At 34.5% G+C, this 27,233-nt stretch overlaps 4 protein-coding genes across 13 annotated transcripts in view; 1 reads left to right on the top strand and 3 right to left on the bottom strand.

Annotated features, from left to right (window-relative positions):
- Window positions 1-1,393: 1,393 nt before the first annotated feature.
- On the bottom strand, window positions 1,394-4,030 carry LOC106664037 (mediator of RNA polymerase II transcription subunit 4). 2 transcript variants are annotated; one of them, XM_014389403.2, is made up of 5 exons: window positions 3,688-4,030; window positions 3,392-3,626; window positions 1,870-2,041; window positions 1,697-1,807; window positions 1,394-1,640 (listed from the first exon to the last, which is right to left on the bottom strand). In XM_014389403.2, exons 1-5 carry the CDS (start codon window positions 3,762-3,764, stop codon window positions 1,468-1,470), a joined length of 768 nt encoding a protein of 255 aa, XP_014244889.1. In that variant the 5' UTR covers window positions 3,765-4,030; the 3' UTR covers window positions 1,394-1,467. The 2 variants fall into 2 exon arrangements, with proteins under 2 accessions (XP_014244889.1, XP_014244888.1); XM_014389402.2 differs by having other exon boundaries at window positions 1,394-1,645; window positions 1,690-1,807; window positions 3,688-4,029.
- A 2,369-nt stretch (window positions 4,031-6,399) lies between these two features.
- On the top strand, window positions 6,400-9,591 carry LOC106664009. Its single transcript, XM_014389352.1, has 4 exons — window positions 6,400-6,616; window positions 7,235-7,744; window positions 9,213-9,332; window positions 9,392-9,591. Exons 1-4 carry the CDS (start codon window positions 6,583-6,585, stop codon window positions 9,493-9,495), a joined length of 768 nt encoding a protein of 255 aa, XP_014244838.1. The 5' UTR covers window positions 6,400-6,582; the 3' UTR covers window positions 9,496-9,591.
- Window positions 9,592-9,638: 47 nt separating this feature from the next.
- LOC106664008 (dynactin subunit 4) lies at window positions 9,639-16,645 on the bottom strand. Its single transcript, XM_014389351.2, has 9 exons — window positions 16,397-16,645; window positions 11,473-11,713; window positions 11,265-11,413; window positions 11,030-11,207; window positions 10,790-10,973; window positions 10,580-10,730; window positions 10,357-10,511; window positions 10,086-10,299; window positions 9,639-10,020 (listed from the first exon to the last, which is right to left on the bottom strand). The coding sequence occupies exons 1-9, from the start codon at window positions 16,523-16,525 to the stop codon at window positions 10,012-10,014; spliced, it is 1,410 nt and encodes a 469-aa protein (XP_014244837.1). The 5' UTR covers window positions 16,526-16,645; the 3' UTR covers window positions 9,639-10,011.
- Window positions 16,646-22,840: 6,195 nt separating this feature from the next.
- Window positions 22,841-27,233, bottom strand: part of LOC106664006 (paired box protein Pax-5) — a 130,656-nt gene continuing 126,263 nt past the window's right edge. For 7 of the 9 annotated variants that reach the window (XM_014389345.2, XM_014389344.2, XM_014389346.2 and 4 more), the window contains 6 exons: window positions 25,896-25,981; window positions 25,632-25,827; window positions 25,400-25,510; window positions 25,069-25,233; window positions 24,497-24,604; window positions 22,841-24,087 (listed from right to left, as the gene is read on the bottom strand). In XM_014389345.2, coding sequence (XP_014244831.1) covers window positions 23,900-24,087; window positions 24,497-24,604; window positions 25,069-25,233; window positions 25,400-25,510; window positions 25,632-25,827; window positions 25,896-25,981 — 854 coding nt within the window. In that variant the 3' untranslated portion in view covers window positions 22,841-23,899. Of the gene's footprint in view, window positions 24,088-24,485; window positions 24,605-25,068; window positions 25,234-25,399; window positions 25,511-25,631; window positions 25,828-25,895; window positions 25,982-27,233 lie in introns of all 9 variants that reach the window. The other 2 variants (XM_024227408.1, XM_014389349.2) reach the window with 2 other exon arrangements.

Raw genomic sequence — 27,233 nt, 5'->3', positions numbered from 1 at the left:
GATATTAATTGGTCAAGCGGACCACGAAAACTAGTGAAAACTAGTACACTATGTTAAATTTCAAGCAGTCTTAAAATGCGCAATACAGCACATACAACAAGAATCAGCAGACCAGAAATGATCAAAAACATTAGTGACTCTACCCTCCTGTGTTGTGCGCAGTGATGATCCTTTAAATTTGATAGTCACTATGTTAATGAACCCCCCCCCCACAGCTACCACCACTACACATCTTCCAGGGAGAGGCCAGAGCCACAATTCATAGGCTAATGCAGGGACAGGATTCAATAGCTCACATATCAAGTAGCGACTAAAGCTTCATGAGGAGCTTCAGCTAGACAGAACTCTGGGGATGCCTGTTGATTCTCCCTTAATTCAGTTTGAAGAAAAAATTTCTAATTAAAATACCTTTGGAGCAAACTGGGCGAAAGGAATCCCAGTTAATGCCAACCACATTGGGTTTATTACAAAGGACTAGGACAATATGCCACCACCTTTCAAGCGGAAACTGAGGCTATTGAACACTGTACCAGGGAGATTAAAAGGCTGGGTATTGTCAATAGAGGAATAACCATCTAATCGGACAGCCAGGCAGCACTGAAGGCAATTGCTGCATCAGTGGTCCAGTCGTTTGGGACTGCATCACAGCCATCAGACATTGGGGGGAAAAATTACCCTTGTCTGGGTACCAGGACAAAGAGGCAACAACGAAACCGACAAATTGGCCAAGGAAAATGAGGACCCTGAACCCTTATGTGGTTTACCAAACTGCCAAAATGGTGGATCTATTAGATAATAGATCAATAATTCTTCCCCCTAAGCAGCCCAGGACAGAGGCACGTAAAAAAGTTTATCAAAGGACCATCACAGAAACTAATAGCAGAACTACTTAACCTAGGATGCACTAGGACTAGAATAATAGTTGGACTACTAACTGGACACTGCCGGCTCCGGAGGCATATGCATAGACTTGGAGGAGCAGAAACAAGTTTGTGCAGATATTGTCTAGAAGAAGAAACAGCGGAACGTCCCTGTTGGTGCAAAGCCTATGTAGGCTGATTCCAAATCCTGGGAGAGGAAAAGCCAGGGCCTGAAGGACACACATGACTCCTTGAAAAAGCTTTGTGGGTCTGGTAAAAAGCCTTAAGCCTAATGAGGAGCTCTAGATAAGAAATGCACAATGGATTAATACTGGTCGCGGTGTGCAGGAGGCAGGTCGTAAAGATGCTGGCGGACTCCTATGTAATTTTCTATCAACTATCTTGATCTGCATATCCTTGCTGATTTTGTCTGTTTTGGCATTTCATTTTTTCCCCCGTCCCCTGGCCATATCTAAAGTTTGCTATTAAATATGTTGTAACAATGAAGAGCTTAATTAATGAGGAACACAGAGTAAAATATTAATAAAAACTTATTTATTGACAGTCATATTTACACAATGCATATTCGATGCCCAAAGTTAAAACTTCACTGAGAATCGCTCGAAGAGCTACTGCTTGAGTCACTTGACATAACTTCAACGTCTTCATTGTCCTTCGCATGATTTCGCGTATCCATGGGGACACTGCCTTGACCAACAGACATGTGAATTTCACCAGAAGAATGCCATGCAAATTGGTTTTGCTGCGAAGCAGGAGGTTCTGGAAAATTTCAAACATGAAAAATGGGAAATCATGTTTTCTGGAGTTTTTAATACCTGGACGATGCATGTCTCCTCCTAAAGCATTAGCCTGTTGCTGTTGCAGCATATGGCCGTTGAGAGGCATGTCGCTTAGCCTGCCAAGAAATCCAACCCTCATTTCTATATCTGAAAAAAAAAATTACAAAATAAATTTATGAAAAAAAAAACTTTAAACGGGATTTTTTTACCAGTTGGGTAGGGTCGCCTAGGATCACCCGGCTGCCATGTTAGAGGAGCACACACAGAATTTGACCCACTTATTCTATGGGCAAATTTTATAAGATCTTCTGATGACACTGGCCTCTTGTTGGCCCTGTTGATTGATTGAAGCTTTTGTTTTGCTTGGTAAATGGCTGTAGCCTGGAAAAAATTATCAACTGAATTGGCAAACTTATTCCTTAACAGCTTAAAATTTTGTCAACTAAGGCTGAAAAACTTAGGCCCTCCTCCTCTCAGAGCTAATTAATTAATTTACTATCCCTTCAGGATCCTCATGTCAAACATTACCAATTGGGTGTCTGAAATATTAGTCAGATTTGTCCAAAAGATAACAAATTTTGGAGAAAAACAAAAATCATGTTGATTATGAAAAATCTATTTAACTGTAGGCACAAAACAAGCACTTGACAGGCAGTCTTTTTATCATCTGGACAAGCTTCAGCTAATTTTTATTTATTTTTTCAATACTTATACTTTATGTTTGTGGTTAATTTTATTCATTCATTTGAAAATTAAAGTTTTCAATCAGGCCACAGGTTCCTTTTGTGATGTGGCACACCTTCAATAAATTTGTTGTCCTCAAATTCTTGGTTCCTTATTCGAGTGGTCTGGTGAGAAGGCCAAGAAAAGGCCTGTAGCAAATTTTTTATCGCAAGATTCAGTTTTAGGCAACGGCTATTGCCTTTAAAAATTGGCTTACATTGATCAACCTGAATAAAATAATCATTATAGCAGTTTATAGATTAAACTAAAAAAACAGTCAATTCTGGAATTTTTGGAAAGGCCGAACAACAAGTGTTGGAAGGTACTCTACCATGGAGTGCAGAGGACGATGGTGCTTTTAACTTTGGCCATGGGTCGAAGATTATTGATAATGGTACATGATAATTTAAAACACATAATATAAATATGATATTTTAAAGAAACAGGGATGCAAGCAATTTGCAGAAAATGGGTGATAGGACCACCAGAAGTGGCTGTGGTTGACTGCCCTCTCTTATGCCAGATAGGTGTCTGTTGCACTGAGAGGGGCCGGAGGAGCACCCGGCAGTAAATAGTCACCAGACCGATATCCGGTGCATGTACACACCATTACAAAACATGGTCCGTTGTCCAATGAAAAAATAAAATAAACAACAATAAAAATAAAAACAGATGTATACAAGCGCTCTAACTTTGCATATTTGTTTATGCCTCACTTTAGATATACAAACATTTATAAAAGTGTATGTTGGTTAAAGTTGATGGTGGATGTTGGTCTGTGAGTAGGTGGAACACATGTTGAACCAGCACTGGGTTCCTTAATGGGTTTGTCTATACTTTGCAGTTTTTGAAGTTACTCGAGTTTCAGTTCTGTGCCATCATCAGTGAGGAACTGTCTGAAGGCTCAAGCTAAAATGACTTTGACAGATCCAATAAATAACCCAGTGCCGGTTCAACAGGATTTCAGTTTGTTTACGTTTTTCAATATTTAAAAAATGTGTTTATTACCAAAATTTGTTCTGCTTCTTTTAACTGCCTCTGTAGCTGTTGAATGTCCTGATCCAATTTATCGACCTCTGCTCGCAGCAGATCCATTTTCTGATTTATTTTGGCCTGCTCGGAAGCTAGTTTCAAGGTATCTTTCAGCTCGTTGTCCTTAACGATCAACAGCTCTGTCAAATGTAGCTGTTCCGCACCACATAGCTTCTGGTGCTTCATTGCTATTGCGTTTTCAATTATCTCCCTGTAAAGGAAAAAACAATATATTTCAGCTATGAAAAAAGTAAATAAATAAACAAACATACTTCGATATTAATGATATGTCATCGATGATGGAGAGCAATTTCTCGCCGGTGCTGAGATTACTCGCCGCACGAGACATACCTTCGCCTTTGGGTACCAATAGGTACTTGGGGTCTGATCAAATAATGCTATAAACGCCTCTGCCTCGGTTAACAACGGTATTTCAACATTCCATCTTATCTTTTATAAAAATTTCAACTGTATTGCTAAAATTAAACGTTGAACCGCACGGGAAACGTGCGGCTTTTTAAAGACGAACCAGGACGTACCTCTCTTAAAGTACGCCTCTGGAACTTAACGAGGTAGAACTGAACGTGAAGATGAAGCTAGTACTTGGAAGGTAGCCTGTCAGGTTCGACAGACGCCAACACTAGAGACGCCACAAGCAAAGCAAATTTTCCCACAAATAAAATCTTTTCCTTTAATAATCACTAAAACAACCAATTTTCTTTATGAATGGATAATTAAAATATTCCTCAAAAAGTACTTTATCAACATTAATATAGTTCTAAATATTATGTCTAAATTTTTGTTATTTTTTGTATTCATTACTTATAATTTTTTATTTCTATGTATTGTTTCAGTTATTTATCATAAATAACAATTTTTTTAGCAATATTTTTTATATTAAATTTCAAAATTAAAAACAAGATAAATTCAACAGACACCAACTCCAGAGACACCACATGCAAAGAAAAATTTTTCCTACGAATAAAAATTTCTTGCAAATTTAGTTTTTCCATTAACAATCACAAAAACAACCAATATTCTTTATAAATGAATAACTAAAATATGTCCTCACTATTTTAATGTTAATATACTTGTGAATATTGTCTACATTTTTTTTATATTAATTTCTTACAAAAATTTTTAATTCTTAGGCCAACTATGTATTGTTTCAGTTATTTCTCATAATTTATAAATAACAAGTTTTTGTAACCAATAATTTTTATATTAATTTTCAAAATTAAAAACATAAAATAAATTCAGCAGTTGCCAACACTAGAGACTTCCCATATGCAAAGCAAATTTTCTCACTAATAAAAACTTCTTGCAAATTTAGGGTTTTTCCTTTAATAATCACTAATACAACTGATTTTCTTTATGAATGGATAATTAAAATATTCCTCAAAAAGTACTTTATCAACATTAATATAGTTCTAAATATTATGTCTAGATTTTTTTATTTATTTTGTATTCATTACTTATAATTTTTTATTTCTTAGGCTAACTATGTATTGTTTCAGTTATTTATCATAAATAACAAGTTTTTGCAATAATTTTTATGTTAAATTTCAAAATTAAAAATGCATAAGATAAATTCAACAGACACCAACACCAGAGACACCACATGCAAGGAAAAATTTAGGGTTTTTCCTTTAATAATCACTAAAACAACCAATATTATTTTTAAATGGATAAATAAAATATGTCCTCAAAATGTATTACATCAACTTTAATACACTTCTGAATAGTAGGCCTACTTTTTTTTTGTTCATTTCTTGTCAAACTTTTCATTTTTAGGTTAACTGTGTATTGTTTCAGTTATTTCTCATAAATAGCAAGTTTTTTAGCAATATTTTTTATATTAACTTTCAAAATTAAAACATAAGATCATAGATGGTACTACTGTAATACAATAAGTCAAAAATTTGCCCAAAGCAGATGAAATTAATATTTTTTTCATTGTTTAAAATGTTCAATTTTAATTTTGAGTTGTTAGTCTTGTCCCCGTTCGGTTGATTTGTTTTTTAAGTTTAATCTTAACCAAACCAAACTGATAATTTATTCTGCCCAACATATTTAGGGCTTCTGATGGTCTACACTCAATGGCCATAGGAACACTATTGCCCCTCCATCTTTAAGGTTAAGTACTTTCTAGATCTCAGTGTTAAGACCTGTGTTCTGCCTTTAAAAGAACTCCAGAATTTACTTGTTTCTAGTTTAATCCTAACCAATCAAAATTGATAATTCTGGCCATCTTATTTAGAGATTCTGCTGGTCCATATTTGATGGTCGTAGGAGCACCAATGCCCTCTCCTCTTTAAAGATGAGAGATATTTGGTGTTCTGCCTTCCCAAGAATTACAGTGCTTGTTTGATTTTTAATTTAATATTAACCAAACCAAACCGATAATTTACTCTGGCCATTATTTGGGTTTCTGCTGATGCATATTCAATGGTCGTAGGTAGTTAGCAGCACCATTGCCCTCTCTGCTTCACAATTGTGTACCTTTGTGGTCTCAGTATTATGGCTGGTGTTCTACATTCCCAAGAACTCTAAAATTTACTTTTTTAAATTTATTTAATCTTAACCAAACCAAATTGATAATTTTTCAGGTCATCTTATTAAGGGCTTCTGCTAGCCCCTGCGTGAGGGATTTTTTAAATTTTTTGTTATAGTCTCTCTTTTGTTTATGGATTACAAGTTCATCCAAAACTTCTTTTGCTCTTATTCAATTAATGATTTCACTGTTTTGACCAATATTGACAGCCAAATTTTTCTTTCAGAAATTCAGAAGCTATTGAATCGAGACAAGATTTGCTTTCAAACAAAAAAGCCCCTTAATTCACAATAAAATAAAACTTATATAGCTGTATGTATTTTGTAAATAAAGGATTTATAAGTACTGCAAATAATTCATTTTTCTTGGTGTTTTGTAGACATTTTTTGCTCAAAATCATATTAACAACCAATCAATTTAATTCCTGCTGTATTTATTGTCTTAACAATTTAAAAACTCACATGTTAAAACAACTGAACATTTCAATGGTTAAAAACCTGGCATTCTTATTACTTTCATAGGGGCTAAATTATTATAACATTGTTTTTAGATTCAAATGAAGATGATATTATTTCACTTTTCACTGTGAAAAACAACTTAACGACATTAGAAAATGACTCACTGGAGAGTTTTAGCAGTGTTGTCAGGTAAGGGCTGTAATAAAAGATTTATCTTTTTAATAACATTTATCATAAAAATACACATTTTGATGTAAAAGCACTAAGATAAGCTATTTAAATTTCACTGACAGCATTTAATTGACTTACAAAAATAATAAATTTAATATAAATAATAAATTAAAGGTACAATTTTTTAAAATTAAAATTTACTATTTGGAATCTCACAGCCTTTAGACTAGTTGTAAGAGGTGTCGGTGGCCGCAACTGTTTAAGCGCTCATCACTGTAAGGTCCTTAAGATGGACTTTTTTTTAAACATCAGCACACAGGTTTAATACAACCTCATTTAAAAAAATAAATAATAATATAAAATACAAAAACCTAGTGATTTTATCTGTAATGACTAATTGCCAGAATTTAACTTACACAAATCTTCTGTTTTTTAATCAACTTAACTAATTTTAGTATATATTTTTAATTAATTATTTTTCGCAAAGTAAGGTTGAGATGAAAAATTCCTATAATTTTCCATCTCAACCTTACTTTGCACAATATAATTAATTAATTATACATCTCCAATGTTAAAGTAAGTGTAAAATCAAGCAGCAAATAAATTTCACTACCCATCTGAAATTTATTATTTTAGGTCTCATTTGCCAACTTTATTTGGTGATGGCTATACCGATGGAGAAAAACTCTTTGAGTCCATCAGGGCCTGAGACGGAAACATTGAACAAAAACAAGACCGCAGATGCTTTCATCTTCAAACTGCCTTCCTTCACCGATATAATTTCCAATGCATTTGAATCAAAGTTTGATGATATCAGTTTGCCCTTCAACCCAAGAACTCTGATGGAAAACTTCTTCGAGCCAGAAGATAAAATCATAACTGCCTCAAGAAGCAAACCACGTAGTATATTTTTCCAAATATTTTCCCCTTTTAAGAGTTACTCAAACAGAGAGGAAATCCCAGTACCGAGCATGTTTGATATTCCAATAAAAAATACACAGGAGTTCGAAGACCAAAACAGCACAAACAATATTCCTTTCCAACAGTTTTTTCCTGACGTATTCTTACAAATGATTCTCTCAAAAGCTAATCAAACTGAGACAGGTGGCCACATTAGCAACAAACTTCATAAACAGTGCACTAGAGGTAAGTTAAAGAATACAATTCATAGGTGAGTAAAGTAAAAAAAATGGCCATTTTTCACTATCTTTCTGTTATAATGAATTCTAACAGCGTGTAAAGAGTAGATTTACACAATCCTAACAAATCAAGGCAGTAGATAAGCCTCTACCACACAAAACTAAGTCCCCTGACCTTGCTCTATCGGCCTATCATGCCTTCCAAGCAATGGGTCCCACCTTTAATGAAAAAAGTACTTTAAAATCTGAAACGTAGGACTTTCAATCAAGTCTAAGGAAGGGTAACACCAAAGAATAAGCTCCTGATTACCACCCAATACTAAAAATAATTTGTTGAACCTGCACTGGTTTTTTTATGATACTTGTGTCATCTTACGAAGAGAAAGCCAAAATGTATTTGAGCTACAGTCTTTCCCGTATACTCGGTCGTCCTAAAATGGACAATGAGGACCTTGAATGTCACACCTAGCCTATTCGGCCTTATTGGACGTTTTGATTCTCAAGATGTGAGCTGATGCACCTTCACATACAACAGAATGGTGTTGCTTCCGCAGCATTGGCGTAGAGGCAGCTCAGCCCCAAGCTCCCTTGCCTATTCCGAATGGTCGGGCCTGCATTAACGCCGTGCGCAAAGGGCTACCTAAGCCGAAATTCATCAGCCCGATCTCCCGCGCACTCCCTAGATAGAGAAGACCACTCTTTCTCCCAGAGTATTGGGGCTTCTTTAGCGTAGAAACTACCGGATCCGCTCCGGCCGCAATTTTGTTTAAAGTGGAATTGCTAACCACCCCTAGAGGAGTACCGCCTTCGGTAAAAGCCTCCAATTGAGCTCAGCCTACGTGCAAAGCATACTCGAGCAGGAGCAACCGATTCACTACCCGTTCCCATCCGCCACTACTCACACATTTGAGGGACTTTTCAGCATAATCAAAGCGTCCTCAACACTTGTACGCTGCCGTCCGATTCGCCCTATCCCGTGAGGCCGGGTATTTGAGCTACACCAAAAACCCATAAGTTTTTGGGTAGATGCACCGGCTCAACATGTTTCACCTACTTACAGACCAACACTATCAACTTTAACGTTATGACTGCCCATGACCTAACAATCAATTTGGGTAAAAACAGTAATGCAGTGTACAGGTAGTTTTTAATTTTACACAAAAATAAGTTCAGATCTTATCTCAACTAAAAACCTTAATTAATAGTAATAAATTAATTGGTCAAGCGGACCACGAAATTAGTGAATTTAATAAGTTCAGATGTTTTGACCTCAAATTCATGCACATTTATCCAAAATTGAATTGATGCCTTTGTAGAACTTTTTCTAGAATTATTTCTGATATTGAAAGTATTAATAATATTAGTACAGAAATTTTTTCCTAAATTACTTATATTTAAATGGTCATGTTTGTGCTCACTACAATGCATTGTATATTTAACTAGGGATTTTAATATATTATTTTTGTTTTATCAAGGTCATCACTGCAACTGTGCTGTTATCGCATCTGCTGAAACAGGAATAATTAGGGAAAATCCAAGAAAACTTGAAATAATAGATAAAAACTTCTTGATATGTATTTTACCAGCCTTATTAGGTAATTTTTTTTTATAATTATGCTGTTTAATTGTTTTATTTCCCTATAAAACTTTACAGGGCTTGTCGTCGTCGTGACTGGAGTAGAAATAATTCGAAGACACAAGGCTATGGTGAAGCAAGCACGGTGTCAATCCCAGTTTGGCCACGTTCAACACTGCTAGGTATTCAGGACTTTTGAAGCCCCCTTTAAAATAAGTTTAAAAAACCGTTGGATTTTAGTTTTTGTTAATAATAAAAATAAATACAAATAAAATAAATTATCGTAGTACTTATTCCAATAATTTTTTTATAATTAAATTAAGACGATCACTTTAATAATTTGACATTTATTTACATTTTTGTGCAATACAAGCATTTTTTGCTTACGCTTCTAAAAAATTTAGTACATAAACATTGATTTTTCAAGATTCGTAATTAGAAAAAAAGTAAAAAATAAATTATTAAAAGAGGAAGAAAACATCATTATATCAGAAACTCTTTCCCATATAATAATACCTTTTAGTTATTGTACATAATTTTTTTAAATAATAATACATGTGTAATAAATAATGTTTGGTGATTTTTTGCTTAAAAAAATTAGTGATAAAAGTAAGCATTAAGCATATAGCTAATTAGTAATATAGCTTCCCATCAAAATGTTGAGTAAAGACATGAGGAATGTGTTGTATTCAAGCACCCTAATCATCCTGAAATAAACAAAAACAGTGATCTAATAATGCAAAATAAATTTTAAAAAAATTTTCATACTCACATTCGTATTTCCTACAATTTGTCCAGGATTTACGAAAACGTTGGCCTGGAGTTCACTACGTTGTGGTTGTTTCGATTCCAACGTTGCCATTGTGTTTATATAGCTATATTCGAGGGAGAAAGAAAATATAACTTCAGTCCCTTTCTCAAGAGATTTATCCGGAGTAATTGTAAATTTTATCGCCGCTTTGTTTCCCCTCCTCCAAACAACCACTCTACAAAAATTTGCATTGTTACAATTTTTAGCGTTTTTGTGACTCATTTGAACGTACTTTGGATCATCCTGAAAATGTTGGGTGTCGCTGGCTTCTGCATATTCCGCCGCGTCATCAAGTTTAGGTAGAATTATCGAAGAAGATGGCAAATCTATATCGGTATTTGATACCACATTGCAGATTGGTTTTCGAATTTGGCTTAATGTCAAATCCTAAAAATTATAAATTAATAATTAAAATTAAACAAAATTCTATGTTTAATTCTTAACATTTTAACAACCTGATTATCATCTTCATTCAGCTTTTGATACGGACTGAATTGTAATGTTGTCATATGCTGAGTCGGATTGACAACTTTAATTATTATTTCACTAGTGTGCCCTGATTGTAGAGGTTCACACGTCATTATCCTAACTTCAGGCATGTGATAACTAAAAATGAAAACAAGTCTACACATTGCTGTAATGTTTTAAAATGACAGTTTTCTTACTAAGCAGCATTTCTAATTTTGAATTTCACTGATCCTGGATTATATTCAGGTTTTGAGACGTTATGTTCACAACTCCTGCACCTTTGTGAGCATTTAATGTAAAATTGCCGAAGTTGAGGGTGCAAATCGCTTGTTTTCTCTGGCTGAAGCATTGGATTTGAGTGCCTTTGGGCAATCGTGGTCACTGAAATTTTAATCATTAAATTTTCTGTTTACTCTTTTTATTTGAATTTTTAAAACCTTTTGTAAGGTCTGGAGCTGAAGTGAAAAATTCTTCTGGAAGTGGTTTGATATCTTCCACAGCTTCACAAGGCTTAATCAGTGGAAGAGATTTTGGACTCATATCTTTACCGCCTAGTGGTAAAGATGGAAGACCAGCCCTTTTTCTTGCTATCATTGAAGTCAGGCCAAATTTATCCTTAAATTTATCAAATTAATCTCAAACATGTTTTTTTTTAATTAAAAAATAATTTACAGTAATTGAAGTATAGCCCCTACGATGAGGGCCAAAGGTTTTTTTCTCCCTTTGGCTTTTTTCTCTGACTGCTACCAATTTGTAATATTCAAGAAAACTGGAAAGCTTTTCAGCATGAGGATTCTCTTTAATAGGCCAATTTCCTGAGGCTAAAAAATATAATTAATAAAAAAATATTATGCAAAACTTTGCTGATTGACTCACGTACCAACAGTTTGCTCAGGTATCCCGACATCTCTTGTCGTCCACCGACAGAAAAAACAAGATAAATAATAATGTTTAGTCGGTGCTTTTGTAGAGCCATCTTCGGCGTGTCTAGTTGTTGCTCTGACTGAAAGCGTGTGAAAACAGTTTGGGCAGTCAAAGCAAGTATTGCACCTGTTCTTCTTCACTTTTGCTTCAGCAGAAGATAAGTGTTCCATGCAATTGGAACAGTAATGACTATCGACCTTTTAAACAAAGTGAAATTTTTTTTTTTAACTGGAAATGACAAAACATTTAACAAATCAAGTATATTAAAGAAAAAAATTGGTTTACATTTTTTGTTAAAGCGGCTTAAATTTTGAAAAAACAACTGAGAAAATGGATTTCAAAGAGTGGAAGTACAAGAGATAATCTGGTTTTCTTAGACATCTACATCTCAAAAGTTGTTGTTTTAAAAAAGGAAAGCTTTCATTGACACAGAAAGCATTTTCCTTCGTTTCCGATTACAACCTAGAAAACGCTGTATCCCAAGGCTGCACTTTCTGTAGATTAATAATGCCAATCTGCATACCTCTAAATTAAGTTTTACAATAAATTACAGTTCTTGTCCATGGTATGTTCTACATGGACCTATCCTACCTACCTTTTATTTTTAATAAATATCAAAAGTCATTCTATCATTTGATAGCATACAAAAAGCTATAAGCTATGAGATAATGATAGAGTTCTCAACCTGGTTTTCCTAAAATGTTTCTCTCACTTAAACATCTCAACTTAAAAAATAAAATTTACTTTTCACAAAAAAAAAAAAAAAAAAAACCATCAATAGAATAGAATATAAATATACTTTATTGAATAAAATTATGAAATCAAATACAAATGAAAAAACAAAGTACACAAATGGTGTGGTTTTCAAAACCGTCTACCTGAGGCTGTTCCAAAATTAGAACAAAATCAGACCAAAAATAATCCAAAAATTAAGGCGTGAGAAAAAGAAAGGAAAAAAAAATCTTGAATACATAAACTGGAGAGTAGAGTGAAAATAAAAATAAGAAGAAAAACAAATTGACAGAATTGACGTTAGGGATCACTGAAGATGGCAAAATGCATCTGAGTATTACCACCAATTTGAGTGAAGGTGGACCCAATAAGTGACCCCATCCTGGTTCAGCAAAAATTTGATCAGATCAACCATCAACTGAAAACCAGCAATTCGAGTCGAAATCAGCTTCTTGAATACAAATGTTCAAATAAAACCAGAAAATATTGGATGAGATCACTTTTAGAGCTGATAATTTAGGACAGAAGAGATCAGGGAGATTAACGTTAGATATGAAAGCATAATTTTAAAATTTATATGAACAGAAAATTGACCAATTCTTCCAACTAAAGTGGAATAATAGTTAGGGGTAAATAAAGTTTATGAATAAATTAATCCATATTTGCTTGTTGGTCATAATGGACTATATTAATTATCCTAATTACTTATTCTTTTTATGAATAAAGAAGTTCAGAAAAAAATCATTAAATAATGACGATGTGATACTACCGTAGCACATTATTGAACAGCTTACAGCTAGAAATAAATTAAATTTGCTTACAGTTGGAAGCGTGGCATTATAAATGAAGCCTGCACATTGTTCAACCCAATTTCGGCTGATTGACATTGATAATTGTGGTGTAAAATTTATCAGATTTATGAGTCTTGTTTACCTGGTAGTTCAGTAAGTGGTTTTGTATTAATTTTTTTCAATCTTTAAAATTTGTTATAAGTCTGTGATATATGTTTAAAAAAATAGCATCGTGTTGAGGGTACAATGGCATGAATATCATACATGTGCAGTTAAGAAATAATGAATAAGTGCTTGCTTATCCATTCTGTGATAGTGTTGGTGCCCCATAGACAACCATCCATCGTTCCATATTCTAATCCAAGAAGCCAGAGGAGAGGCTCACAAGCTCATAAATGGATATCCATCTGCAATGCCAGGCCATGTCAACGAACAATAGAAACTTAGGGAGTTGATACAGGCAATTGCTACCATACAAGGCATGCCAATCGATGCCACTACTCCAAACTTTACCAACAAGTACAATACGTATACAAGAAAGGGAAAAGTGAGCCAAAGAAATACCGCTGAAGGCTAAAACTGCTACATTGGTGGCTCAAAAATGCATAGAGGCACGGGAGCTGGATTTCATGAGGTGAAGACTGAACTGAGTTTAAAGTTAGGCAAATATGCTAATATTTCAGTCTGAAATCATAATAATTCAACCTGCGCCAAAGAAATAAAAAGGCTAGGGCAATCCAGGAAGATAGATAGCCTTTTCCTCTGACAATCAGGCGGCAATTAAAGCACCCACTCATAGGACTCCTGGGTATGAGACACCTCAGGCACCAGGAATCCATCGCATTTTGTCCATTCATGGTGATGCCAACATTTCCCTTTGGTGCATCAGTTTACATCGGACTGTCATGCAACTTGATTCAACTCAGTTGAATTATGTATCTCCCTCGAATAAAATCACGCAACAACAGTTTGTTTTATTTGAATATAATAATATCACCATTTGTGAGGGTGTAGGTTAGGTTCTTGCAACTAGGAGAGGAAAAGGACTCCTCTTTCCTTTGAATACAGGAATTCCAACTTTTCCTTTACGCCAGGCGTCTGGAATGCCAAAAGTCCAGCATTTCGTATGTGAGAGTCCCCCATGAGTGGGCCCTTTAGGTAAAGGCAAAAAGCATGGGGATTTGTATTGTATGGAATCCCTGGAAGAAGTCAGTGACATCAATGACCTGTGTTTATATAGATTGTCTAGATACAAAAATCGCTTGACTTTGTATGCAAGTATGTACAAGGGCTAGGAAGGCACGTGCTGTGCAGATACTGTCAGGAAGAAAAGGAGACCTGTTTTTGTAAGGGTGTAGATGTAGATTCTTGCAACTGCGAGAGAAAACGCTAAAGCTAAGCCGGGAGACCACACTCTGAGGAACACCAATGACGACTCATTCTCACAATAATATTGTAAACTTCTAGTTCAAGATCATATCTTTCCTTGATTAAAGATAATACAACTGGATTAAAATAGAGAAAAGATGTTCTTTTACTAAATGAGCAATCTTCATATTTACAATTCTTAATTAAATCCATTATTAAAAATGAGGATAACATTTGTTTGCTTTTGGTTTGTATTTTCTATTTTGTTTTATCCAACTAGCAATAATTTATCGGTTGATTTAATTAAAATTAATAGAATAAGAATAAATTACAAATATTCCTATTCATTTTTGAGCAGTTTATATCAGAAAAGAAACGAAGGGTCTGGGAGTGAAAGAGAAAAATGAGGCGGTCACAAGGCCTTCTACAATGCAGTTATATCTCTGAACTTACCAATCCGTGCACCTTGGTCGAAGTTTTAGGTCAGGATCAAAGTAAAATTGATACAGTTCTTAAACACTTGAAAAGTAAATAAAATAAAACGTACAGTAATATAATAGGTAAATAAAAATAATAATTATGATTAAACTAAACAAAATGACAATTAATTATGGACAGTCCTTTTAATATTATTATCAAACTTTATGATTCCTCTTTGCCGGGTTTGTGTCCAGCCCCATCTCTGGATCCATAATGGACTGAACGAGGGAACTTGTCCCTTCCCGCTCTGGCCCCTGGGATACCTACATTGTCTCAGAGGAATCACGAAGTTTTATTAGGTGATGATAACCTAGCAGTTTTTCACCTTCGGAAGGCCTTCCGCACCTCAACCAAAGTATATCTATTATGCTCATTTATTTTTTATAGCATAGGGATAAAAGAGATGGCCGCAAGGCCTTCTGCACCTCGACCTAGATCTATTGTGCTCCCCTGTTTTTTATAACTCAACAGCTTCAGGTTGTTAATTAGCCTCCATAGCTTTGCCAGTGGCTCCTTAGTGTAGAATCCTTCCTAAGGTATTTCTTTTCCTAGTTGCAAGAACCTGCACCTACATAGACCTTCACAGAAACATAAAATACGTTCTGCGGTCGTCTCCTCTTCCTGGCAGTATCTGCAGTGTTTCTTCTGTCTATACGCCTATTTTTACCCCAGGCCTATTATCTGATTAAACAATCATACCTTAGGAATAGGGTTCAGGATAAAAGCGGCGGCCAATAGGCCTACTGCACCTCGACCTGTTTTTTGTAACTCACTGGCCAGCTTCAGGTAGTTAATAAACCTCAACAGCTTTGCCAGTGGCTCCTTAGTGTAGGATATTTCTTGCGGTTTTTCTTGTTCTAGTTGCAAGAACCTGCACCTACATAGACCTTCTCAGAAACATGAAATATGTTCTGCAGTCTTCTCCTCTTCTGACAGTATGTGCAGTGTTTCTTCTGTCTGTACTATTTTTACCTCACGCCTGTTATCTCTTCCTTGCAGTTTTTCTTGCCTTGTTGCAAGAACCTGCACCTACATAGAGCTTCACAGAAACATAAAATATGTTCTGCTGTCTTCTCCTCTTCCTGGCAGTATCTGCAGTGTTTCTTCTGTCTGCACTATTTTTACCCCACGCCTATTATCTCTTCCTTGCCTTGTTGCAAGAACCTGCACCTACATAGAGCTTCACAGAAACATAAAATATGTTCTGCAGACTTCTCCTCTTCCTGGCAGTATCTGCGGTGTTTCTTCTGTCTGTACTATTTTTACCCCACGCCTATTATATTTTCCTTGCCTTCTTGCCAGAACCTGCACTGATTATTATTACCAAGCCTAAATGATCCAAAATGGTTAAAGGTCATGATTTCATTTTACGTACTAAATAAATTATCAAGAAAGAAATATAACTTATTAATACTTTATGAATTAATGAGATTCAAAGTTAAAAGATTTAATTTCGAAACACTGACATTTTATTCGGATTTCAACAAGAAAAAAAACTCTGGAACTTACTTCGTGGCAGACACAGTAGCCACATCGGATTTTAAGACAGTGTCGACAGAAATAGAGACGCGATATTGGCATCAAACATCCGCACGTACACTCGTAGCGAACGTAATTTTCGTTAATTAAATACGACATGTCACTACGGTCCACAAACAAATTCTAGTTAATTAATGAAAAAATTAAAAAATACGGGACAACCCGAAAGAACTCTAAAGAGAAGGTTATCGGACCGAAAACATTCCTGGGAGGTTCGAAAGCGTTGAGCTGCACTCTATACCAAGTGGGGCTTACTCTTAAAAATACTGCTTTTCTTAAATTTTCAAATTGCCTTGGTTTTAACTAAAAACTAAAAAATATAATTAAAATATAATAATATTACTTATTTTATATGAGTTAGGAATTAGAGGTGTCAACTTGCATTTTTTTCTGCGTCATGGCAAGCACAGGCATTTATATTTGTTTAAAATTCCTTCTTAATTAATCAAAAGCTAATTTGTTTGTTAAATTTTTCTATATAATTTTTTTTAAATTTTCTATAACTTTATACATGGTCATCGCCTAAAGATATTCGGTGATAAACGAGGCAGTGAGTTGGACGTTGGATTTGGCGGGTTCTTGAGTCTTACTTCTTCTCCGCATTGACTTCAAGTACCGCGGTCCGTTAAATTGCCGTGTTAGGTAAGTGTGGCGTATTCGTAGTCTGCAGATCACATCCTCATCCCCTGGCGTCTTTTCTCAAAATAAAATATTGATTTCTACATAAATAACTTGTTTCGATAAAAAAAAAAATGAATTGGCCGAAGTAGCATTGTCAAATATGACTCAAGTATCTATTTTTATTTGGATAACTTTTACCAAGTCTGAAAGACGTAACGATATTAGCTTTTTCATCTTCCGTCAAAGTGTGGTTTTAATAATATTTTTTAATTATATTTTTTTTATCGTAGTCTATGCGTTCATTTGTATCGACAGAAGAGTACTCAGGAATATTAAAAATAAGCAAATTTTTGAAAATGAAATGAAATTGACTGAAAGATGTCAATTTGGCATGGTTTTGAGGTTAGGTCCTTGAATTGGTTTGAGGTTAGGTCCTTGAATTGGTTTTGAGGTTAAGGTCCTTGAATTGTTTCTGCAATTCATCCATTTTTTTGTACAAGGTATTTCAACTTTGAGGTTATATGAACGCTCTGGTGTGACGATGTTTAAAAAAAAACAATTGTATGTCGGGTTTGAATGCATGGCTACTGGATTCGCACCTGGGACCTTTACCACATGTTCGGTGATGAGTGCCATGACAAAGTATAAACCGTTGCGGCCACCGATGCCCCGTCATCTATTTTTTTGACAACTTCAGAGTAGTCAGATTCTTTTGTAAAACAATATTTATTATGCGCTTAACCAGTCCCGTATCCAGTACGGTGCGGATTGTTAGGTGAGTCTCTATGAATGTGTGGCCAGTCCTATCTCTTCAGTTCAAAAACAGAAAGGACACTTTTTGTAGTAGAACTGAAAGTTCGCTACCACTGTTTAAGAAATTTTCCTTGCCTTTTTATTGCTCAGAGCGCTTTGGGAGTGTTTTCATAGAAATGACAATTTTATTGAAAACTATAGACATCACTGGAGTCAAGTAGGAACCTTGAGTTCTTTGCTGACTCAATTACTTTTTTCGGAACAATTTAAATTGTCTAAAGTTATTCAATCACAGCCATTAAATTAAGCAAATATAACCACCGATTTTAGAATTTATTTAGAAAAGCATTTTTTTTGTTTTTTTTTGATGAGGATATTTCATCTAGATTACATGAATGCTCGCTCTGGTGTGACGATGTTTAAAAAAAGCCCATTTGTATGTCAGGTTCGAATGCATGGCTACTGGATTTGAACCTGGGACCTTTACCTTACAGAGAGAGGGCCATGTCAAAGTGTAAACCGTTGCGGCCACCGATGCCCCGTCATCTATTTTTTTGACAACTTCAGAGTAGTCAGATCCTTTTGTAAAACACATATTTATTATGCGCTTAACCAGTCCCGTATCCAGTATGGTGCAGTTCGTTAGGCGAGTCCCTATGAAAGTGTGGCCAGGCCTATCTCTGTAATTAAAAAAAAGAAGAAAGGTATAGACAGCATCAGAGTCAAGAAGGAACATTGAGTTCTTTGTTGACTCAATTACTTTTTTTGGAACAATTTAAATTGTCTAAGATTATTCAATCACAATCAATAAATTAGCAAATATAACTATCTATCTTAGAATTTGTTTAGATTTTTCTTTTTTTTTGTACATTGGTCTTAATCGAAATGAAATTACCACTATAAACTATGAAAGAGTAATTTTAATCAAACCCTGGTTGATTGGACAGTTAGGCAGATAAAACTGAATAAAACCCTAGCTAAATATTTTTTCTTTTAATCCATATGTGTTTGCAGTCATAATTGACTGTATTAATTATTTCAATTAATTATATTTTCTTTTTATCTAAGTTCTTGATTGCGATGAAAAAGTTAGTGTCATGAGCGGGATTCGAACCTTGACCTTCAGCTCAATACACCTACACTGCTGCTCTAACCACTTGAATCTTGGAGACACAATAGCTCAAGTGGTGAGAACAGCGGCATATTGAGCTGATGGTCATGGGTTCGAATCTCGCTAGTGACACTAACCTTTTCGTTTCAACCAAGACCTAAGGTTAAAAGTATTATTAATTGAAATTTTTTTTTTATTGACATCACAAACTATTTCCAATCTTACATGTCTCAGTAGTTACAGTTCTCCAAAAGAAACTTTCTGTACTTCCATGTGATGTTGAGGTATTTATACACAGATATATTACCTGCTAAGGTGGAAGTTTAAGGATTTGTGATTTTCAGACTCGACAAGCTCTTTAACCTCCTTACCTCAATATTTGTAATGGTTAAAAGTTGTTAAGGATTTCATGCAATTATATTTTTCAAAGTTTTCAGTTATTATTTTCTCGGTTTTGCAAAGTGATATTTAAACAGTGCGTAAAATAATTCAGTGAGTGTTTAACAGTGCACAGACGTAGCTGGTTCATCAATGCTGTTTTAATGTGAGGATTGTTGCCTTCAGAGGGTAAATTTCAATTATATAATATTTACTATTTAAATGTCATCTATCTATCTCTCATTTTAACGTATGCTTTTCTTTTTTCAGGGGGAATTTACAAATTGTAAGTTAACTCTCTCTGCTGGCAGTAAGGTTAGTGTGCATGCTAGTCCTTAAAACATGAAATTTCTTTTGTTCATTTTTTTCTAATGTACTAGATGGTAGAACTGAAACAGATACCAAAGCTGTGACACACAAATACTTCCTTTTAATATTAATGGATTCCAACACATTACCAACTTTGCAGAAAAAAAAAATTGATAGGCCCTAATGTAGGTCTGATAAGTCAGTGGGTGCTCATATAGAGTACCACGTTTACTCCTGAAACGCAACAGATTCCAGTGTTTTCATGGCATAAATGTGGAAGAGGCCACTCTAAAATCAAGTACTATTGTTTACTACAAAGTAATTAGCATACATATTTTGTTTCCATTTAAACGCTGACCCATTCCCTTGCTCCCTAATCCCTAAAACGGGCTGATAAGGGACTGCATCCACAACTGGCTTCCATCGTGACTTGCTCTCATGCGTCCGAGAGAAACTAACGTCTTGCTTCTGTGCTTCCATTTTCTTGCTTCCATGCAAACATTTTTTTAATTTTAGCATTCCTTACTTCAAGGCTAGAAAGTTATTTTCAGTTTAGTTTTTTAAATTGCAAATCATTGAAAAAAAATGGATATTCTTAGTTTATTATATAAAAATTTCTTATTACATTAATAAATTCTCTCGATTAGCCTTTTGTAAAACAATCTCTTAGATTTCGTCACGAAGAATTTCGTCAAATCAAGACTTTATGATTGATCAATTATCAAACACAAACTGATCATAATTCTGGGTTTAATGTGTACTAAATTATTCATGATAGTCAAAGGAATAAAGCAGAACCAATAAAAATAACATTGAAAGGAAAGGATTAAAAAAATTGAAAAACCGTCATTTTTTACTCAACGCCCTAATAAAATGTATATAAATTTGTAGTTTTCATGAACGCAGCTAGTATAAATAAATACTTTTTGTTTGAACTTATTGACACTGTTTCTGTGGTATTTTCATTATTTCAGCTATTTAAACATGTTACACATTTTTAACATTCTTAATTTTGTGTTAAATATTTTTTTATCATAGCAAGATAACGTTTGAAAGACTCAGCCATGTAAAGCTTAGAGCTTTTTATGTTAAGTTTGTATTTTACAATCAAATAAAAATTATATTCCAAATATGCAGCAGAGTTGAACAGGAAGATTTCCACCATTGTGCAATCGGCACATGATTTGTGAATTGTGGTTGAGTAAGGCGATTCTTGGAGGAAATGGGGTTATTCTATTGTATATATTAATAATAGTTGTACCTATTTCATGTTGAAAATGAATGTATTTATTAACATGAATGTGTGATGTGAGAGGGTCGATGATGGAATATTGAGTATACTTGTATAGTTGTGGTATTCCATCACCCTAATTGAATGAATGGTATGTAAATAGGAGTGAATGTATTTAAGAATGAACGTGAGTATGAATGGATTGGAACTGCAAGCGTTGGGTGCTGAATTTAGCTAGCTGTTGACAGCAACCCCCCACCTCTGAACCCAACCTCGGTGGCTGGACGGATAAGACTGAGTTCTGTCTCGGACTGCCAACTTGGGATGGGTGATTCTCGAGTCTGCTGGCAATTTACTGTAAATAGCGAAAGCTGGAATTGCCAGTGGATTACGAGAAGCCAGTAGGCTCAACTCAGCACATGTTTGATACATATGTGCATACATGTGCAGATTTGAACCTATACAAATCCAAATCCAATTTATTGTACAATCAACATTTCCTCTGTCCATTAGAAACAAGGTTGTTTTTAAAAACAGAATTTTTTTTGCTGGTGAATATAACTTACATAAATATCAATTTCTACATATCATATGCAAAATTATAGCTTTTTTTGTACCCCCTTTTAAAATTTTAAAATCATGGTTGTTTTTCTCATTTGTAATTGTTATAATTTTGATTCACATTGATTATTACCTTTTTATGGGAGTCGTGAATGAAATATCAGAAAATTCCTAGGACAATTAATATTAATCAAATGATTATTGGCTCAAATTGAAGCAAAATGAACAGTTTTTAAAATTAATTTTTGAGATACATATCAAATAAATTTACCAGGAGGGCAGTGCATATATTTTAATAATCATCAGCAGACCACACTATAGTCTGGTTTGATGATCCAAATGTGACAAAACAAGTTTCCAAGTTAAAATAAGAAATAAGCCTCGCCAAGAAAAGTGACTGACCTGAAAACATTTTTGAAATATTATAAAACAATAATTGTTTAGTAATTTTGATCAATTTATCTATGAATATTCTCAGTTATTTTTAGTAGAGCAGTAGACAGGTACGTCCTGAATGAAAACCAGATTAAAATTGGTTCAGCATATTGTCCTTTTCAATGTTGGATAAATTTATTCATAATTGGGCTATTCATAATCCTGTTGAAAATATTGTTCAAAGTTGGAAGAACCTGATAGGTTTAAAATATGTTATACTTATTTGTTGAATTAACTTTTGGAAGTGATATGACCTCAATTGTTGTTCAAACTAGATAATTGTGTATGTAACTCTCTCTCTTACATAGTGGGATGTTGCATTTGTCAATTTTTAAAATAATTTATTTCATTATAATAACCTCAAATTCCTGAATTAAATGTTTAAGTTACAAGAATACAAAATGGCAATTCTGTCAGTCCAGCTACTAACTACAATTGTACGATCAAGCAATACATAATTACTATATGACACAATAGAATGATGTCATAAATTGACATTTTATAGAGAGTGAATAAGGTTGCCCTCAGGTATAAATTTTTACCACATCAGTGGTTTTCTGGGTCTTCTGTTATCATTACTGGATGAAATAAGGGGTTTCTGCTGTTACAGCTGTTTTAATTACTTGTGATATAATTTATTTGTTGAGTCCTTACTGATCCTTATTTAGGTTAGTTATGTACTTTTTGCAGTAGGTAGTTAGTTTAGGCATTAATAAAATGATGTTGAATGTTTAAAATAAAGCTATTTCTAAAAGTTAGCTTAATTTCATTTTATCGTTAGAAAAATGGTTGAGGGATTGATTGGTGGTAGGTTGTTTTTCTCAATCTCACAGTTAAAAATAAGATCAATAATTTTATTCTACAAATAATTGATACATTTAAAATGTCCAGGTCTTGGTTTTTATTTCATAATTTCATGTTGTTTTTCTAATTGAAGTTTGTTTATAAGTTATAGGTGTTTTTGGGTTTATTATATCTTTGGTACAAAAAAAAAAAAAAAAACAGTAATAATATAACAAAATAGATTATAAATAAATCAAAAATTTCTTATGAGTCTTGATTGATCAAGATTAAAATATTTAAAAAGAATATGACTAGTGCTTTATTACGGTCGGTGCGCACACCGAATTGCACGCAAATACCAGTAAATTAATTCGTTAAGTTGTGAACCTGTTAAAGTTACAAAAAAATTGTTTAAATATAATGAATTTAACAAAATTTGGCTTTGAAAATAAAATTGTTTCGTTACAATGGTTTAATTAAAGTTTTATCTTTTAAAACAAAAACAAAATGTAAAAAATATACTAAACTATGTGTCCTAGAAGATAACTGTGCCATGCTTTGTGCACTGTGCGGATTAGAGCTCTACTTTTAAGCCTAGAAATCTGTACAAGTTCGTTTTTCCCATTGGGGCTGTGGAATCGTGCTATATGTGGAAGCAAATTATAAACCTAAAGATATGAACACACATTTTAATAATAAAAATATTTTACAATCTAGTCTGAATAAATTCACATATAAACCCAGATTATGAATTTATCTTTGGTAAAACTGTTCTTACTAATTAAAATATTTTTACAATTATGTGACAGAAATTGGTTCTTTTAAAATAATTATTTTCGTACAATATAATACATTACAGTCGACGAACCAAGTTTAATATTTTTAAAAAGCCTATCGTACCTTGAATAATTAGATTCATTGTCCCAGTTATAAATATGACTTATTGACTTGGACGTAGGTACAAAGACTTTCTATTTCTAAGTCTTAACACCGGTTCACTAGTATAATATACACCTTTTCTTTGGTATAACACTCTGCTGTATAATACAATGATATATTACTTGAGATCTCACACCATTGTCTATTTCACATTATTGAGTCTTTATTTATTCGTTGCATATATCTTTAAGCAGAAAGTCCATTTTCTTCATACAAGTTCAATGTGATATGCAATTTATTCGCTTTTCCAAAAAAAAATTTTTTTGAGTAACAGTTTCAAATTACAATTTTTTTTTCAATTTATTTTGTGATGATGCTGCTGACAGTTCGTATAAACTTTTTGTTTTAAATTTCACTGTGTGGCCATTGTGGCTTCGACTTTCATACATGAAGATGTGCCAATGGGTGAAGATGCACTCGCGCCAGAATTGGCCCTTGTCGCTGCGAGAGGAGATCTGGCTTCCTCGGAGCAGACATGTCTTGAAAATACCGGCGAATCGCTGGCGCTTTGGTTACTGTTACCGTAGAAATAGCACGAATCTGCAAATAAAAAAAAAAAACAAACAAATTTTTTGATTAGTTTTCTAGGCAAAATTTACAATATCTTTAAATGTTAATGGAAAAATTGGGACATATATATTTTTAAAAAGTGTTTTAATAAACTTCCGGAAACAATTTATTAAGAATATAAAACGGCATTTAAAAAACTAATCGATGATTTAGGTCAAATATTGGTAAATGAAAAAATTTTGGAGATAATTAAATTTAAATGAAATTAAATTCCAATGATATGAAGTAGCCAATATAAAAATTATTTGAAACCTTGGAAGTTTATTTGTACAATGTCATGTGGCTTTGACCCTTCCAGTGTAAGCTCGACATTATGTAAGTGCCTTGGTTGAATAGGTAAGGGTTGGGAAGGGGTTAATCATACTCACTGTTTACTTACTGAGGAGACCTCCTGGGCCAGTCGGGTAGTTGTATCCCGTGTATGGTGCCGATGTGTACTGCGTATAAGGAGAAGAATAGGTGTAATCCGTCACGCCTCCTCCCGCTCCTGTAAAAACAATGTACATGTGTTAATTTTAATCTTTAGGGTTGAAGTGATTACAAATGATTGACACTTTGGAAATAATTCTTCATAACATAATGTTATAGTTTATTAAACAGCAGACTGTATGATTTAGGCCAAAAAAGAAAAGTATTTTTTCTTTTTTTTTTTTCTTATTCGATTAATTATGAAAAACAAGAAGGTCTATTTTGCTTTCTCATCCACTGCATTTGAACAGCAAATTATTGGCCCAATTATGTAGTATGCATAACCCAAAATTGATCTGATGGTAAATAAGATGGTGGCCAATATAATATTTATTCATCCTTAGTCAACTGTGGAGGACATCCATATGTATATATTTTAATGAAGTTAAACTAATTTATTTAAAACTATTGATTAAAAGAATTCAAATGCAAGCAGCACTGCAAAAATTACATATTCGAATGACCAAATGTTTCCAAATTTACCTGTAGGGTAGTAGGTGGTGGTGTATGGTGATTGCAGAACCGTCAACCCTGTCGGGTCTTGGGGGTTTGGACTCGGTGCCGGGTCTGCCGGCAAGGAAAGCGGCTGTCCTGGTGACCCGACATCTGCCGTACCCGTCCCTCCAGTCGTACCATTATTATATCCGTCTACACAACATGCCCGGCACACACAGCAAAATTAAAACATTGACAAACCATGCAAAACTTAAAAGTAAAAATAAGCCAATTTTTTTTTAATGAACTTAAAAGGATTTGACAAACATGCTCATGACATGCTGTTTCTGTATGTTTTTGTTGTTTCTGTTTGACTCACCTGTATGCTGGTATTGCACTGGGGATAAAGATAATGGGTCTAACACGGTCGTCGTCCCTAATTTATGAATTTCTTGCATGCTGATTGGCGTTAAGGGATTCACACCTCCAACTAAAGAATGAAAAAAACGAAAAATCTAATACAAGCATCTCAAAAAAAAAAAAAAAATTCTACATCACGTCATAAAATAATATAATTCTTGTAACATGCAAGGAAAAAATAATATAATTACCGATTGGAGGATTGTATATGTGGGTAGTTTGAGCTTGACTCATTGTACTGATTGTGTCATAAATGTCTGCAGTCGTTGTTGATGTAGCTGGAAAACCAGAAGAGGAGTCGTAGTAAGGAGAACCACCACTACCTCCACTCCCTAAGTCTGAGAATAACTTATGTTCTTCTTTCATGTTCCATTTACTCGACCAAAGCTAGAATTGAATTATTTTTATAACCTGCGTGTTTTAAATAAGGCTTTGAAGATTTTTAATGGGCTTACATTCGAATAAAGCTGGTCGCCGTTGTACTGTGTTCTCTGCCTCTTGATTTCGTCTTCGGCGTGTCCGTTCAAATCTCTGTTCTCGTCTGGAAAAATATATAAAACCTTTAGTGTGAATAGACATCATTATTGACTCGTCATATAATGGGATGCGCTTTTAGGGAGCAGGGCTGACCACAATGGATCAAGAACATCTCTTCAATAGAAAAACACAAAGGGTCGTTTCCAAGGGTCATTTCATGGCCATGGACGACCACCTGTCAGCTTCTTTTGAATTTTTGTTTAGGCTCTTATAAATTTCAAGTTTGACGGGCCGATATCGAGCATGTCTTCATTATTCAAAATTCAACGATGTTATCGATTTTGTGAACCTTTCTGAGACACACGTGCTCACCAGGACATTTTAGCTGAAATAGGCTTATTTCTATTCTATTTATCTATTTGTGTACCTTACTTTTATAGCCATGCGTGATTACGTTCAACGGAATTACTTATTCCAAATAAAAGTTCCCTTGTTTAAACCGTTATATCTTTTTGGTCTTGCCGGAGTGTTGCTCTTAACGCCTTACAATGGGCAACAAAGCCTTTTTTTGACTCTCGATAGCTTTCTTTTGCTTTCAGTCTCCTTCTTACACTTACTTACTCTCATTCTCTCTGTCTCTCTGTCTATCTCTGTCTTCGGAATGGAAGACCCCCTGCCTCTTTGCCACTCCTCACTCTCTCTCAATCTCTCTCTCTGTCTGGGTCTGTCTTAGGAGTGGTTAGGAGGAATCTCTCTCTCTCTCTCTCTCTCTCTCTCTCTCTCTCTCTCTCTCTCTCTGTCTCTGTCTCTCTCTCTCTGTCAGTCTCTCTCTCTCTCTGTCTGTCTCTCTCTCTCTCTCTCTCTCTGTTTCTAACTTAGCGGTGGTTAGGATGGTCTCTCTAGTTCTCTCTGTCTGTCTGTCTGTCTCACTCTCTCTCTCTCTCTCTCTCTGTTACTATCTTAGTGGTGGTTAGGATGGTCTCTCTATCTATCTCTGTCTCAGTCTGTCTGCCTCTCGCCTCACTCTCTCTTTCTCTGCCTGTTTTATGAGTGGTTAGGCCGCTCACTCTCTCTCTCTCTCTCTCTCTCTCTCTCTCTCTCTCTCTCTCTCTCTCGCTCTCACACACACACGCTCTCTCTCGCTTCGTTTCACTCTCCTTCCCTCTCTCTGAAGGAAAAGATTTATCGCGATATTTACCTACATATTATCTCTATCAATCTATCATAAAAATGCTTAACATTAATCAGGGATATAAGTTGGATTATGTCATTACTGTTCAATTTCAGTTTTGTTATTTTTTTTCTTTTGGGCAAAA

Source organism: Cimex lectularius, unplaced genomic scaffold (genome assembly GCF_000648675.2).
Source record: "Cimex lectularius strain Harlan isolate CLEC.00 unplaced genomic scaffold, Clec_2.1 scaffold86, whole genome shotgun sequence".
NCBI lineage: Eukaryota > Metazoa > Arthropoda > Insecta > Hemiptera > Cimicidae > Cimex > Cimex lectularius.
This window is presented reverse-complemented; position numbering and strand designations above follow the sequence as displayed.

Coding starts and splice junctions, on each gene's coding strand:
- LOC106664037 (XM_014389402.2), bottom strand. CDS start 3,764: ATGTCTCGTGCGGCGAGTAATCTCAGCACCGGCGAGAAATTGCTCTCC. Junction 2,042..3,391: donor AAGAAGCAGAACAAATTTTG/GTAATAAACACA, acceptor AATTTTTTCCAG/GCTACAGCCATTTACCAAGC. Junction 1,646..1,689: donor ATGCATCGTCCAGGTATTAA/AAACTCCAGAAA, acceptor TGTTTGAAATTT/TCCAGAACCTCCTGCTTCGC.
- LOC106664009 (XM_014389352.1), top strand. CDS start 6,583: ATGACTCACTGGAGAGTTTTAGCAGTGTTGTCAG. Junction 6,617..7,234: donor AGTTTTAGCAGTGTTGTCAG/GTAAGGGCTGTA, acceptor TTATTATTTTAG/GTCTCATTTGCCAACTTTAT. Junction 9,333..9,391: donor TATTTTACCAGCCTTATTAG/GTAATTTTTTTT, acceptor AAAACTTTACAG/GGCTTGTCGTCGTCGTGACT.
- LOC106664008 (XM_014389351.2), bottom strand. CDS start 16,525: ATGTCGTATTTAATTAACGAAAATTACGTTCGCTACGAGTGTACGTGC. Junction 11,714..16,396: donor GCTACTGTGTCTGCCACGAA/GTAAGTTCCAGA, acceptor TTTGTTTAAAAG/GTCGATAGTCATTACTGTTC. Junction 11,414..11,472: donor GATACCTGAGCAAACTGTTG/GTACGTGAGTCA, acceptor TATATTTTTTAG/CCTCAGGAAATTGGCCTATT.